This window comes from Zophobas morio, unplaced genomic scaffold, assembly GCF_036711695.1.
Source record: "Zophobas morio isolate AGI-343-1 ecotype UQ-CSIRO unplaced genomic scaffold, CSIRO_AGI_Zmor_V1 ptg000030l, whole genome shotgun sequence".
Lineage (NCBI taxonomy): Eukaryota > Metazoa > Arthropoda > Insecta > Coleoptera > Tenebrionidae > Zophobas > Zophobas morio.
In genome coordinates, this window is record NW_026972135.1 from 10,120,458 (window position 1) to 10,134,897 (window position 14,440).

Consider the following 14,440-nt stretch of genomic DNA (forward strand, 5'->3'; position numbering starts at 1 on the left):
GTATTAAGAAAAAAATATATTTTAGCATTTTTGAGATTAAAAATAACGTTTAATTTTGTTTACTTTGGTTGTTCTGTAAAACGTTGTTTTCCATTATTCACTTTCTTTAATTTTAAGATTAAGAGTTTTGTATTAATAATAAAAATAACAAACAAAGGCGAAGGCACGTCTGACAAATCAAACGAGAGTTCAGGTTTCCGACTATTAACACAGACTAGATTTTACAACAACTAGTAAGAATAAATAAATCACTACACTAACATTAATCCTCTGCATGCATTTTCTGGTACTCTTGAAATGTAACCAACCCCTTCAAAGTAGCAACCCTCAAATTCCCAGCGTTAACTTTTCTGTTAATGTGCCAGTTATGTAATTCTGCCACTTGTGTAGAACATGCAGCTGCTGGATCACTGCTACTGTCTAAAGTACCCTCCCAGAATTCGTTTCCTGGTAAAGCATTGCTGTCCCAGGCAAAGGACACCACCAACAATTTTCCTTCATCTTCTCCCGTTAGTTTTACGTGTGGGCCGCTTTTATCAACCATATGCAACTTAATGTTGCCTATTTTGTCGCCATGTTTGCAGTTGCCGGCCATTTTGTGGTTGATGTATGCAAAACATACGTCACTGATGTTCGTTAGCACGTCTGAGAGAAGTCTAAAAAAGATGACCTTTGTATGAGGGTAATAAAAAAATAATGTATAGAACTCACTCGAGTCTTGCTGCAAACGTATCCATGAATATTTCATCTTGTTCTTCGCAGAGTCTCCAAACACCTAAACCTAATCCGACGACGTGGATGTACGCCATTTTGTTTATAATTTTAGCTCTGTGATTAGCTTCAATTAGAAGAGTGTCTATTGACAGAGAAATTCTTCTTCTATACACCAGAGTATCAAAATAGGAACCATCGTAGAACTCTCCAAGATAACGGTCTTTGGAACTCTTCATTGTGGACAACATTTCTTCGTACGTGAGACTAGAGTCACCATAAAAGTTCGAAAATATTCCTTGTAGAGTTGGAACGCAGAAGCGTCCATATCCGTAGCGATGGGTGTTTTGGGTAGGCGTTTTCACGATTTCACGATGTTCCATCACATTTTCCTTAGTCAGTCTAGTACCAATCAAACCCACAATCACCCCATCCTCCTCAATTCTCGTCCTGTCTTTTTCAAAAACCCCACAATTGTCTCTTTTACCATCATTAACGAAGACAGTATGCGACGATACCGACAAAAACGCCGACAGTTTCATTTCGTCGTAACTTAGACAGTTTTCGAGTGTCAATGGTGGTAGTTCGTTAGGAGTACCAACATTTTCCCATCCACCTTCCCCGACAGTACCATCCATCAGCATATAGTAGTCACCGGTACCCAAGAAAAACGCTGCTCTTTTACTCAAAAATCTATCCACAAGTTCCAGCAGCGACATGTTTTGGTAAAACTGCCGATTGCCGAATCTTTTTTGATGCGTGAGGAACATGGCACAAAGACGAAGAGCATGTTCGTGTATCACGGGATAGGCCGAATTAATATTTCTCTCGAGAACATTTTCGGGGATTTTGAGTGTGCGAAGTTGGTGGCAACGGACGGTTTCGATGGGAAATTTTCGAGGGAATGCGGAGCTTTTTTCGATTACTTCTAGCAGTGTGACGTCAGGAGAAGAGGTAATGTTTGTTGGTGATAAGAGCTCGGATTTGTTGTCACGAAACCAGAGAGGGGATGTGTCGAATAGGTCGGTTTTTGCGGTTGCCTACAAAGTAATCGACATTTTATACCGATAATTTGAATTTATAAATTACTTACCATGTTTAATGTTGCGGTTTTGGTGATAATTGGTGAAGACGTGTTGACGCACAGAGTTGGCGTGGATGAAGTTTGTTTAAACAGGTAAATAAACATTGGTGACGCATTGGTGAAATATTGTGAAATTTCGTGTAAGTTATTAGATATCTGTTTTCGATTTATACGATTCTGAAAGAGATGGCAGCAGTAGGATCTCGTATTTTATTTAGGTCACATAGATTATTATTTATACGTTCATAACACTTATAATTAACCACGCCTGGGGATATCCACACAATGACATTGACCTAGACCGCTATGAAAATTGTAAACATCGATTATATGGAAAGATTGGGAAGGTTTGTGAAGTTGTGTCGGCTTTTGAAACACTCCCACGATTTTTTTGTTATGACAACTTCGAATTAGTGTAGAATTATAGTAAGCAAAATGATCTTACCCAACAAAGAGTTATTTATTGATTTTTCGTAAGGATGATTATCATAACTTTAATATATTTAATATCACAGAAAACCCACTAACTAACCTATTATACTAGTTCTAGGAATTTCTGTACCTACTATGTATTTTGAATGCTCTTAGTTTCTCAAAAAGTCAATTTTGTTTGGCATTCTATATTTTATATTGGTGACAATGACAGTTTTGGGGGACTTTGGTGTTCTACTTTTGGAAAATTCTGACCTGACCTGTGTTGAGTTCATTTTGGGACCTCTACTTCCCAAGCAGCAGACTGTCGTCTAATTCACGTCAATTTTTGGTCATAACTCGTCGGCGACATCATTCGCCCAAAAAATCACGTGAAAATGACGAGATTTTTATGACTTACTTCTGACGTCAATTAATGACGTCAAAAGGCCGTCCTTTCTTCGTCATTTTTTACAGATTATATGATAAATTAGATGTGGGTCGTCGTATTTTTTAAAAAGTGGCCTTCATTATGCTTGATTATATTTAGAGCAAAAATTACAACGGCTTAATTAGAAATACACCAAAGACAAGTTTTTTCATTCTAATAATTTCTAATAAAATAATTATTTCTGAAGACTTGTTTACTCTGGAAGTGTTATTTTGTAAGTACCTGATTGGCAAATTATAAATAGAACATCTGGGGTTGAGCAAAAAGACCCAACGACAAACAAAGTCATAAAAATTCTTTGTCCATTGTCCCTAAAACGGGACAAGGTTTTGAAGAATTCCTTCGTCGAATTTTGATTTTATAAAGACGTTTATAAAGTGATGACGGTTACCAAAAAAATTCGAGAGTGATTAATATTCAGTTTTATTAAATTTATTCTTATCCGTATTTACTATACAATACATCAGATGTTTGGGGTGTGCATTCGGACTTTCCCTTTTTTCGGTATTTATGTTTATTGCACTTCACAGAGAAGCATTTCAATATTTCCAGTTGGTTCTCAACCATCGAAACTTTCTCGTGTATCCGTTACTCACTTCATTTTTAACGTAGTTTTGTGCAAATTTATGCCATTCAGTGTGGGTTGTACTTATTTATAGTAGGTAAGTTAATATCTAAAAAAGTAATCATTTTAATTTTTACGTGTTTCTGTTATTTTTGATAACTGTACGTAGATAACAAAAGCAGTTTATTCAGATAAGCTAGAAAGACCACCATTAATCACTGAAGATACTCCCACTGATTATGAAGAACTTACGGTGATTGTATTTGAAAATGAGGCGCTATAAAATATTGCAAAGGTATGTTACTGCAATTTTTTATGAACTAATGCTAATGAACATAATTTTATTTAAATTTGAAACAAATTCACACCACACATGTGCGAAACGAAAGAAATGCTAAAGGAAACGAGTGAAAAAATCTCCAACATGGAAACGTCATCAAATCTGACAACTGAAAAAGAAAACAAAAACAGAAATTATGCCGCCAAAACCACACCTAAACAAATTTTGACGAATTACAAGATTATGTTTGCATATTAGAACAAGCAGATTTCTTTGTAAGTTAAAAAAATACAATGAATTCATATATACATATATAACATTAATATTGGATATTATATACCGGTAGATTCCTGTAATACTACGATACTTTTTGGTAACTTACTATTTACACATACACATTTCGCTTCATTGTAAAAAGTATTGACAACGAGATTTTCCTGATAGGCTGTACGTTTTTGTCAATGCAACCATTTTACGATTATCCGTTAGGTTCAAGTAAATTTAGCATTTTTAAAATACAGAATTTGTCTTCTGCTTAAAGCTGTAATCCCTTAAATTTAATAATAGTCAAATGCTTGCTATTGCCCATAGATGAAAAAATGATTGCATTTCCATTAATCCATGCACTCTAACGGGTTTTTCTTTTCAGTGCAATAAATTGAGGCAAACTTAAAAAACTTAGGTTATTGATATGATTGTTAAAACAGAATTAATTCTTAACGGTACTTTTTTGTGTGTTGGGGACAGTCAAATCCTCGTGAATTAGATAGTTTTACATATACTGTGGTTTTACAAAGCATTTTCAATCAAGTAACTTCAACAATGCGATTCAATTGTCTTTTCCCTTTATTCTAGTTTTTTTAAAATATTTTTTGTAAATAGATTTGTTTGTGTTTTTAAGACTGATCTATAGTTTATTATAGTTTTTTTTTTTTAATATTCTTTGTAACTAAATAGATTTCTTTGTGTTTTTAAAACTGATTTTTCTTTAAATAGCATATTTTATTGCAACGTTTATTTTTGATTATATATTGCACAATATCCTTTTTTTTTTGTTTATACTAATTATACTCGTAATTACCTATATGTAGATTTGTTTGTGTTCTTAGGTGTGGTTTATCTTTAATTTGTTTAATTGACATATTTTTTATTTGTTTATTAAAGTTCATTGGTGGTTGTACAAAATTGTAGTAAATTTAATTTTTTTACACTAATTTGTTTTAACTTTAATTAATATATACTTTGTTTTGGGCTTTACTTGGTGATTATATCGAATTATAATATTTTATTTAAGCTAAACAATATAAAAAAATAAAATTATTTCAGCGTTTTATTTATTGCATATTTTTTTCTAAAAATCAAAATATAAAAAACGTCTTAAAATGGACAATAAATGCCGTCTCTATGACGTCAGTGAATCACGTCAATAATTCGTTATAAAATGACGACTCTAAGACGTCAGTACATCACGTCAATAGTTCGTGAGAAAATGACGTCATCTAGACGAGACATTTGACCGTCATTGGTACGTCAATGTCACGTGAAATCTTTGATCACTATGACGTAAATGATGACCATTTATTCACGTGAAAAAGACGACATCATGTTGCCTGGGTTTTTTTTGAAAAATTTAAGACAATCTTGAGGTTCTAGGTATTCCTGTTTGCAAAGAATTTTTTAAAGTGCTTTGGTGCCTCTAGTGTCTTTCTTATAATTATTTAATTAAATTTCTGAGAGGATACGTCATTTGCCAAAATAAGTCTAATCTTAGCAGATACTAGCGCTACCTCCCGCCCTCTATTTTTTTAGAGAATATGTCATTTGCCAAAATCAGTTTTATCTTAGCAGGTACTAGCCCTCTAAGAAAATAAAGGGCGGGCAGGTGGGGCTATACCGGGTGTCTGGAAAATGGCGGATTAACTCTCCGCTACGTTCTTAACAATCAACTGGTGAGTCTGGGAAAAATATAGTAAAAAAAATCCTTCTCACATTTTGGTGGAGTTTTATGATTTTAAAATTGGTTCTTTTGCTACGTTTAACAACTAAACAACTCATTCATTATCAGAATAACTAGTAGTAAAACTTTTAGTTAATATTTTTCTCGCTCATGACCATGTTTAATTACCATTTCAGTTAGAATGCACAAAGATATGGCTGTGTTGTTTTTGTAATAATTTGATAAAATTCTATTTGACAACAATGTTTGCCTGATCATGGCCGACTAGTATAAAGATTATGGCCTGTCCAAAGGAATGTCAAAGGTACATTACGTGCTGCCATCTATTAATAATTCAAAAACGACAAAAGAATTATTAACACCTTTTGAAAGGCACAAAGGCATTCATACCGAAACAAACCACCATTACACGTTTTGAAGTCCCATAATGTCAAGTCAAATTAAAATTTTGCTAAATTATTAAGTGTAATTATTAATAGATGGCAACACGTATCGTACCTCTTGGACAGGCCATAATCTTTATACTAGTCGGCCATGGCCTGATATAAAGCGAAGGTGGATTTCAGTCAGCATCGTTACTAAGAAACCAGAAAATAAGCGAGAGGTATTCACGCATTAGGTGAGTACAGTGTTGCCAATTTTACTTTTATAAAATCACGTTTTCTTCGTTATCTACATTATAAAGAATTTTTTTATTATTTTTTGGGACTCCCGAAACCCCCGTTTATAACGTACTGAAGAGTTAATCCGCCATTTTCCAGACAGCCGGTATAGTAGTTGTCAAAATAAGACTGATTTTGGCAAATGACCTACTCTATAAGAAAATAAAGGGTAGGTGGGTACGACCAATACTTGCCAAGATAAAACTGATTTTGCCAAATGATATACCCTCTACCGTTCATTTTCTTAGAGGATATGTCATTTGCCAAAATCAGTCTTATCTTATCAGACACTAGCCCCGCCCACCCACCCTCTCTTTTCTTATAAGGTATCTCATTTGCCAAAATCAGCCTTATCTTAACAGCTACTGTCATTGTCAATGACAGTTTGTTGCTTAAAAAAATATTCAAGAGGAACAAAACCCCAGAAATGTTCCACACGATGTATTTTTTTTAACAATTTTTCGGGCAATAAGAGGAAATCAGTTCAAAATGTAAAATTATAGAAAAAAGAAGACTTATGTTCGTCCTTTAAAATTTCCATAATTGTATTTGAGAAAACTTCCCGCAATCATGTGTCTTTTTTACATTGTAGATGGCAGTTAGAAAAATAACAATGTAGTCAAGAATAAATTTAAGAAAATGGTCATCTTCATGTTTTACAATCAGAACTCTTACTGCAACTTTTTGGGGTAGGTAGGCAATATAAGTAAAATATAAATGTTGATAATTATTATTATTATTCATAAATAAAAGCAGGCAGACATAGACATGTATTAGGCATAACTCAATTTCTTATTTATATATTACATATTAATCTTTTTAGTAAAAAATACACCAACACCGCAACTGACCCTAGTTTACTTGTGTACTTATATGTAACAGTATATTATAAAATAATATAAAAAGTAACACAGGATATTAAATTACAATTATCTCAATTCCAATAATAAATATCAGTCATCTTTGTGCATTTCCTGATACTTTTGAAACGTTACCAAACCCTCCAAAGTGGCAACCCTTAAATTCCTCGCACTCGCCTTCTGGTTAATGTGCCAGTTGTGGAGTTCTGCAACTTGGGTGGAACATGCAGCAGCCGGATCGCTACTCGTGTGCAAACTCCCAAACCAAAATTCGTTGCCTGGTAAGGCATTGCAGTCCCAAGCATAAGACACAACCAACAACTTTCCTTCCTCTTCTCCGACTAACTTCATATGAGGGCCAATTTTATTCTCCATATGTAACTTTATATTGCCCAATTTGTCGCCATGTTTATACTCACCGGCCTCTTTGTGTGCGATATAGGCAAAACAAACATCGCTGATGTTTGTCAGTACCTCTGAAAGAAGTCTACAAGAAACGTTAATTGAAAATTAATAAAAAATAACTCACTCCAGTCGTTGTGCGAATGTCTCCATGAAAATTTTATCTTGGTAACAGTAAACTCTCCAAACTCCTAGACCCAAACCCACGACATGCACGTACGCCATCTTGTTCATTTTCTTAGCTCTGTCATTAGCTTCAATCAGAAGAGTGTCTATAGACAAGGCGATTCTTCTACAGTAGACTAGTTTATCAAAGTAAGCGTCCTCAAATAACTCGCAGTAGCGATCTTTATTGGTCTTCATTTGTGGAAGATAATCTTCATACGTTATATTCGTGTCACCGTAGAACTCCAACATCGTTCCTTGCCAAGTTGGAGGGGTCAAGTTTCCATATCCCTGTTCGAGTGTGTTTTGTTCTTTTGTCTTTATTATGTCTCTATGCTCCATCACAAGTTTGCTAGGCAATCTTGGACCAATTAGCCCCATGATAACCCCATCATCCTCTAATTTTGCTCTATCGTCTTCGAATATGCCTTTGTTGTATCTCTTACCGTCATTGATAAACACTGTGTGAGACGATAGTGATAAAAAAGCTGACAATCTCATCTCGTCGTAGGTCAGACACGTTTCCATTGTTAATGGTGGTTTTTCATCTTTAGTACCAACAGCCTGCCAACCACCAATTCCCTCACTACCATCCAAAAGCATGTAATGATCCGTAACACCAACGAACGAAACCGCTCTTTTACTTAAAAACCTGTCAATAAGATCCAGCAAAGACATATTTTGGTAGAAGTCGCGGTTTCCGAATTTCTTCTGGTGAATGAGGAACGTGGCACATAGATGAAGGGCATGTTCGTGTATTACTGGATACACCGAATTTATGTTTCTTTCCAGAATGTCTTCAGGAATGTTGTGTGTGATGAGTTCGTGGCATCGAACACTCTCAATGGGGAATTTTACCGGAAATACAGAACTTTTGTCCAGAAGTTCTGCTAAAGGCACGTGTGGGGGTTCCTCGCAGTTGTTTTTTGGTGATAATAATTCCGATTTGTGGTCTGAAGTCCATTGTGGAGATGCTTGGAACCATTCTACCAACACAGGAGACGACGGAGTCTCGGGTTGTTTTTGTAATGGCGAGTAAGACGATATTGAGAATGACTGCTTCGAGGTCGCTGTTCCCTATAACAATAAAAAAACATTAGTCAAAATTGTCAATTTTAAATTCTTTACTTACCATTGTGAACGGTACGTGGTGCTTGAATGAAGTGCAGCAACATTATGAAATTTTGCACCAGGCAAACACCGATGACTCAAGTTGTTGATGGATACGTGGTGAATGAACACAGGTAGACGCATACCTCGGGGCAACGGTTCGCCAGAAACCGAAGAAATCTAAAGTAGTAGTCTATATAAATAGATGTTTACCTGTTTTTTCGCGGTTGGATAATCCGCCCCAAGATGGGTGTGGACAGAGAGCAGATGAAAGTAGGAATTACGAAGGTCGCGTGCAAGCACACGAATTTTTAACACACGCACAGCCCGTCATTACTCATTCATTAGTCATTACTCATTAGTAACGCTCGGAATTATACTTATGCAGAAAATAACATGTAAATATGCGCAGAAATTTGGTATTATATGCAAAAAATTGCTAAAATATGCAAGCAATATAAATGCAAAATATGCAAGAAACTTTTTTTACACATTAATATTTTATTTTTATCATTTATTTCAACACTTATAACTTAGATAATACATATTTGGGTTTAAACTACACATTTACAAATTAAAACTAACTAAGTAAGGTATGTCGTTGTATTCTATTACTCTATTAACTGGTATTTTATTGACTAACTAGTAAAAAATAGTTATAAAAAACAGTATTTAAAAATATTTGTCATCATCCGTTGTAGTGACCAAATATGAATCAAAATTTTCGCGCTGAAATTAATTAACAGCGGCGCCAGATCACATTTGAATAATTTGATTTTGTGAAAGAAAAAAAGAATTCAAATTATAAATTGTTAAACATAGGCAACCAGGTGCACGGTAACGCTTGAAGGATAGTTGGACAGTTAGTAGCGCTTGGGGGATTTTAGTTAGAGAGTTGGTTGGTTGGTTGGTTGGTTGGTAGACAGAAGGCAGCATGTTGAAAGCGGGAGTCATTATCTTTCGGTTCGGTGTAGTGGATGCATGGTGAAAAGACGTTGTAAGTAGCTAGGTTTAAATTATCTGGTTTGGTAGTTAATAAAAGGGAGGAAGCTTTTGTTTAATGACAATCAATCGTAACGCCGTCGGCGCTCAGTTGTTCTCAGCCCGCGCGGCTAATTCTTGCGACCTTTTTAATCGAAAAAGTGCAGACTTGCGTTCAACGCAGAACACGTGCTGTAAATTTGTTTTATTGTTTGTAAATTCACCAGTCAAGTTAGTTTTCTTAATCGTCAGCTAGTGTTAACACAATTTAACAATCAGCATTATTTAAATAAACCACTTGCTAGAAGATTTCATGAAATTCATTTAGTCAGAATAATAATTCTTTCTTTAACCATAATCGACTAGTATAAAGATTATGGCCTGTCCAAAGGTACCATACGTGCTGCCATCTATTAATAATTCTAAAACGACAAAAGAATTATTAACACTTTTTGAAAGGCACAAAGGCATTCATACCGAAACAAACGACCATTGCACGTTTTGAAGTCTCATAATGTCAAATCAAATTAAAATTTTGCCAAATTATTAAGTGTAATTATTAATAGATGGCAACACGTATGGTACCTCTTGGACAGGCCATAATCTTTATACTAGTCGACCACGGTTTAACAAACTACGAATAAGTTTCTGGATGCATATGCGTAACTGTTACATCATAACACTTCTTAATTCTTCACACAAGATTGCTAATAGTTCATTTACGGCAGTTAAACAAAATTCATTATACTGCGAACTGGCGGGGGGTTAAAACAATTTCTTTCCTTAGGCGGTTAAGATTGATTACATCATCGAGGCTTGCCCTCACAACGCTACAAATTGATTACTTCATCGAGGCATGTCCTCGCAACGATAAAAAATTACATCACCGAGACGCTTTTTCCTCGAAACGATGATTGGATGTTTTTGTAATTGTTTATTATGTATTTTGTTGGGATAACCAGTTTGAGGTATGTTAAACTCTCAAAGTAAATTGTTTTTTTGAACTAACCAATCACATAGGTCATGATATAATTTGACATAATGTAAACTCTTCGTTTGAATGGTTGATAAAGTGTGGCAAATATTAATCTCATGTAAATTTTGTTAACTTTGCAATTTTTCACCTCATACTATATTTCTCTAGCTCGCAATTTTAACTGCAGTAATTTTCTTTGTTGTTACAACTTTAATTGAACCTAAATTCCATGCTCTGGAGTTTTAACCACAAATATTTTTATTTGCACAAGTTTATTTCACACTAGATCTTTTGAATTATTTGTTGTTTAACATTTCACAAGATTGTATGGAGTATTTAAATATTGTTTATTGCACTTTTGAAACTTTAACACTTGTTCATTTGTTGTTAATATCAGAGTTAAATGAAATTGAACATTTAAAAGTGGAACTGAGGTTAAATAACAACCAACAACCAAACACATGGCAGAAGCGTAGGGCGCGGCTCCTAGTGGGATTTATCGCGCCATCTGCACAAGGGTTGCAGGCTTTGAATAGATTCAGTGGAAACGGTCTGGACGATGGGGTGTTGTTGGTTTGACTTTACCCCTAGTTTTCGACCGAAACGGCCTGGTTAGGACGGCATGTTCGTAATGGAGAGAGGCTATGCGGTGGGCTTGCCGATAGATAGAATTAGCGTCGCGGGGGAGACCACCCCGAACCGGTAGCCCCAAACTCAGCTTGTGATTCCAAACAGAGATTCGCGACTGTCTTTCCTTTCATATTTTGAAGGTGTTTCATTTGAAATGTAATAAATATGTCCGTGAATATACGGTAGGGGGTTTTTGGGGCTGAGGAGTGAATCTTCGCAGCTTCTTTCCTTCTGAGAGGGGTGGCATCTTACCCGCAGTATATGCTTACTTGTATGAAACAACGTCTTCCCGCCAATTTTCAAAAAAAACACACACACAACGTAGGTTCCCATTTTGTTAGACGATCACAGCCAAGGCCAAATTTTGAATTTTTGAATTTTTCGCGGGCCGTTCAAAATTTTTCAAGGTCAATTTAAAGGCGGGAAGTTTGGGTTATCGCAGTGTCTACAATCTTTTACCCAATATTCTTGAAATAAAAAAACTGACTTTATATTTTCGTGTGGTAAAATACTATTTTACTAATATTTTTTTTAGTTTGCAAGATTTCCTAGTGTTTCCAATTATTCAATAAAACCTTGATTTGACAGCTCTAACTAGCATTTGAACTATAAATTATCATTGTACTTTATGAAATAAAAAATAATGATAATTTCTTTTCCTGTCTGCAAAAATTTCATACCGGGCTAATTTGACGGGGCCTTTTTGAGGAGGTTATTTTGTCGGGGCTATTTTGATGAGCCACGGAATTGGAGTTATTCTGGTGTACCATTAATATTCGGTTACAATTTTGCAGCTAAATTGACATTTTCATGTTCAAATATCGGCAAAACTGGACATCGACGTAAATTATTATTGTTACACAGACATCATAAATGTCACAATAGGTTAGCACTGTAATAATACTAATCATTTGCATGCATTTGCTGGTACTCTTGAAACGTAACCAACCCATTCAAAGTAGCAACCCTCAAATTTCCACCGCTAACTTTGCTATTAATGTGCCAGTTATGTAATTCTGCCACTTGTGTAGAGCATGCAGCTGCTGGATAACTACTACTGTCTAAAGTACCCGCCCAGAATTCGTTTCCTGGTAAAGTATTACTGTCCCAGGAAAACGACACCACCAACAATTTTCCTTCATCTTCTCCCGTTAGTTTTACATGTGGGCCGCTTTTATCAACCATATGCAACTTAATGTTGCCTATTTTGTCGCCATGTTTGTAGCTGCCGGCCATTTTGTGGTCGATGTATGCAAAACATACGTCACTGATGTTCATTAGCACGTCTGAGAGAAGTCTAAAAAAGATGACCTTTGTATGAGGGTAATAAAAAAATGATATATAGAATTCACTCGAGTCTTGTTGCAAACGTATCCATGAATATTTCGTCTTGTTCTTCGTAGAGTCTCCAAACACCTAAACCTAACCCAACGACGTGGACGTACGCCATTTTGTTTATAACATTAGCTCTGTGATTAGCTTCAATAAGGAGAGTGTCTATTGACAAAGAAATTCTTCTTCTATACACCAGACCATCAAAATAGGAACCATCGTAGAACTCTCCAAGATAACGGTGTTTACAGTTCTTCATTGTGGCCAACATTTCTTCATAATTAAAACCAGCGTCACCATAAAAGTTCAAAAACATTCCTTGTAGTGTTGGAACGGAGGAGTGTCCAGACCCAAAGCGATGACTGTTTTGGGTAGGCGTTTTCATGATCTCACAATATTCCATCACGTTTTCCGTAGCCAGTCTAGTACCAGTCAAACCCATCTTCTTCGATTCTCGTCCTGTCTTTTTCAAAAACCCCACAATTGTCTCTTTTACCATCATTAACGAAGACAGTATGCGACGATACCGACAAGAACGCCGACAGTTTCATTTCGTCGTAACTTAGACAGTTTTCGAGTTTCAGTGGTCGTACCTCATTAGGAGTACCAACGTTTTCCCATCCACCTTCCCCTACAGTACCATCCATCAGCATATAGTAGTCATTGGGATCTAAGAAAAACACTGCGCTTTTACTCAGTAATCTATCAACAAGTTCCAGCAGCGACATGTTTTGGTAAAACTGGTGATTGCCGCATTTTGTGTGATGGGTGAGGAACATAGCATAAAGACGAAGGGCATGTTCGTGTATTAGAGGATAGACCGAATTAATATTTCTCTCGAGGACATTTTCGGGGATTTTGAGTGTGCGAAGTTGGTGGCAACGTACGGTTTCGATGGGAAATTTTTGAGGGAATACGGAGCCTTTTTCGATGACTTCGAGCAGTGTTACGTCAGGGGACGACTATGGGGACGACGTAACGTTTGTTGGTGATAAAAGCTCGGATTTGTTGTCATGCAACCAGAGTGGCGATACGTCGAACAGGTCGGTTTTTGCGATTGCCTACAAAGGAATCCACATTTTATACGGAAAATTTTAAATTATAAATTACTTGCCATGTTTAATGTTGAGGTTTTGGTGACAATTGGTGAAGACGTGTTGACGCACAGAATTGGCGTGGATGAAGTTTATTTATACAGGTATTTAAACATTGATGACATATTCGTGAAATATCGTGAAATTTCATGTAAGTTGTTAGATATCTCTTCGTGATTTATGCGGTTTTGGAACAGATGGCAGCACCAGGATTTCTTATATTAATATTATTATTATTATTATCATCATACACGCACCAGTCATAATATTGTTAACCACGTGTGGGGATATTCAAACAGTGACATTGACTTGAATAACTATAAAAATTTTAAACATGAGATTGTGTAAATATTTATTTGTGAGTTTGTGCAAGCAGATGATTTTCTCGTTATGTTTCCAGCTCCCAGTCTTTAACAATAATTTAAAGAGTTTCATTTACTATGTACTACTTCATACTAATAAAAAAAAAACACCACACAGGAAATTTACTTATATTAAACGCCTAGTTTGCTTTAATAGGGGATTGTAACGTTTTTTTTTTTCTGTGTTTTAATTTGTGATGTTCAAATATTGAAAGTTGTCTGTATTGTCTTTATAAACTAACCATGAATCTTTGAGTGCGAGAATTTCGAAACTCTTGTACACTGTGCAGAATTGCACGCTAGATTATAGATAACCCGACACATTTTTTCCATTCGTAAACATCTGCACAGAGAGTTGCTAAGATAAGATTTTTTTTTATTTTCATATTATAATGAGATCTTTCACT

At 35.5% G+C, this 14,440-nt stretch overlaps 3 protein-coding genes and 1 long non-coding RNA gene across 4 annotated transcripts; 1 reads left to right on the plus strand and 3 right to left on the minus strand.

The window, feature by feature from the left end:
- Position 1: 1 nt before the first annotated feature.
- Positions 2 to 1,947, minus strand: LOC135138849 (uncharacterized). Its single transcript, XM_064068872.1, has 3 exons — positions 1,805 to 1,947; positions 712 to 1,751; positions 2 to 656 (listed from the first exon to the last, which is right to left on the minus strand). The coding sequence occupies exons 1-3, from the start codon at positions 1,898 to 1,900 to the stop codon at positions 263 to 265; spliced, it is 1,530 nt and encodes a 509-aa protein (XP_063924942.1). The 5' UTR covers positions 1,901 to 1,947; the 3' UTR covers positions 2 to 262.
- LOC135138857 (uncharacterized) lies at positions 1,821 to 4,351 on the plus strand. The gene is made up of 3 exons (XR_010282072.1): positions 1,821 to 1,888; positions 3,414 to 3,517; positions 3,612 to 4,351. It is a non-coding gene; the product is annotated as an uncharacterized LOC135138857 (long non-coding RNA).
- A 2,528-nt stretch (positions 4,352 to 6,879) lies between these two features.
- Positions 6,880 to 8,956, minus strand: LOC135138766 (uncharacterized). Its single transcript, XM_064068778.1, has 3 exons — positions 8,681 to 8,956; positions 7,511 to 8,625; positions 6,880 to 7,468 (listed from the first exon to the last, which is right to left on the minus strand). The coding sequence occupies exons 1-3, from the start codon at positions 8,681 to 8,683 to the stop codon at positions 7,075 to 7,077; spliced, it is 1,512 nt and encodes a 503-aa protein (XP_063924848.1). The 5' UTR covers positions 8,684 to 8,956; the 3' UTR covers positions 6,880 to 7,074.
- A 290-nt stretch (positions 8,957 to 9,246) lies between these two features.
- On the minus strand, positions 9,247 to 13,832 carry LOC135138853 (uncharacterized). The gene is made up of 3 exons (XM_064068876.1): positions 13,692 to 13,832; positions 12,598 to 13,638; positions 9,247 to 12,542 (listed from the first exon to the last, which is right to left on the minus strand). The coding sequence occupies exons 2-3, from the start codon at positions 13,077 to 13,079 to the stop codon at positions 12,149 to 12,151; spliced, it is 876 nt and encodes a 291-aa protein (XP_063924946.1). The 5' UTR covers positions 13,080 to 13,638; positions 13,692 to 13,832; the 3' UTR covers positions 9,247 to 12,148.
- Positions 13,833 to 14,440: the final 608 nt, after the last annotated feature.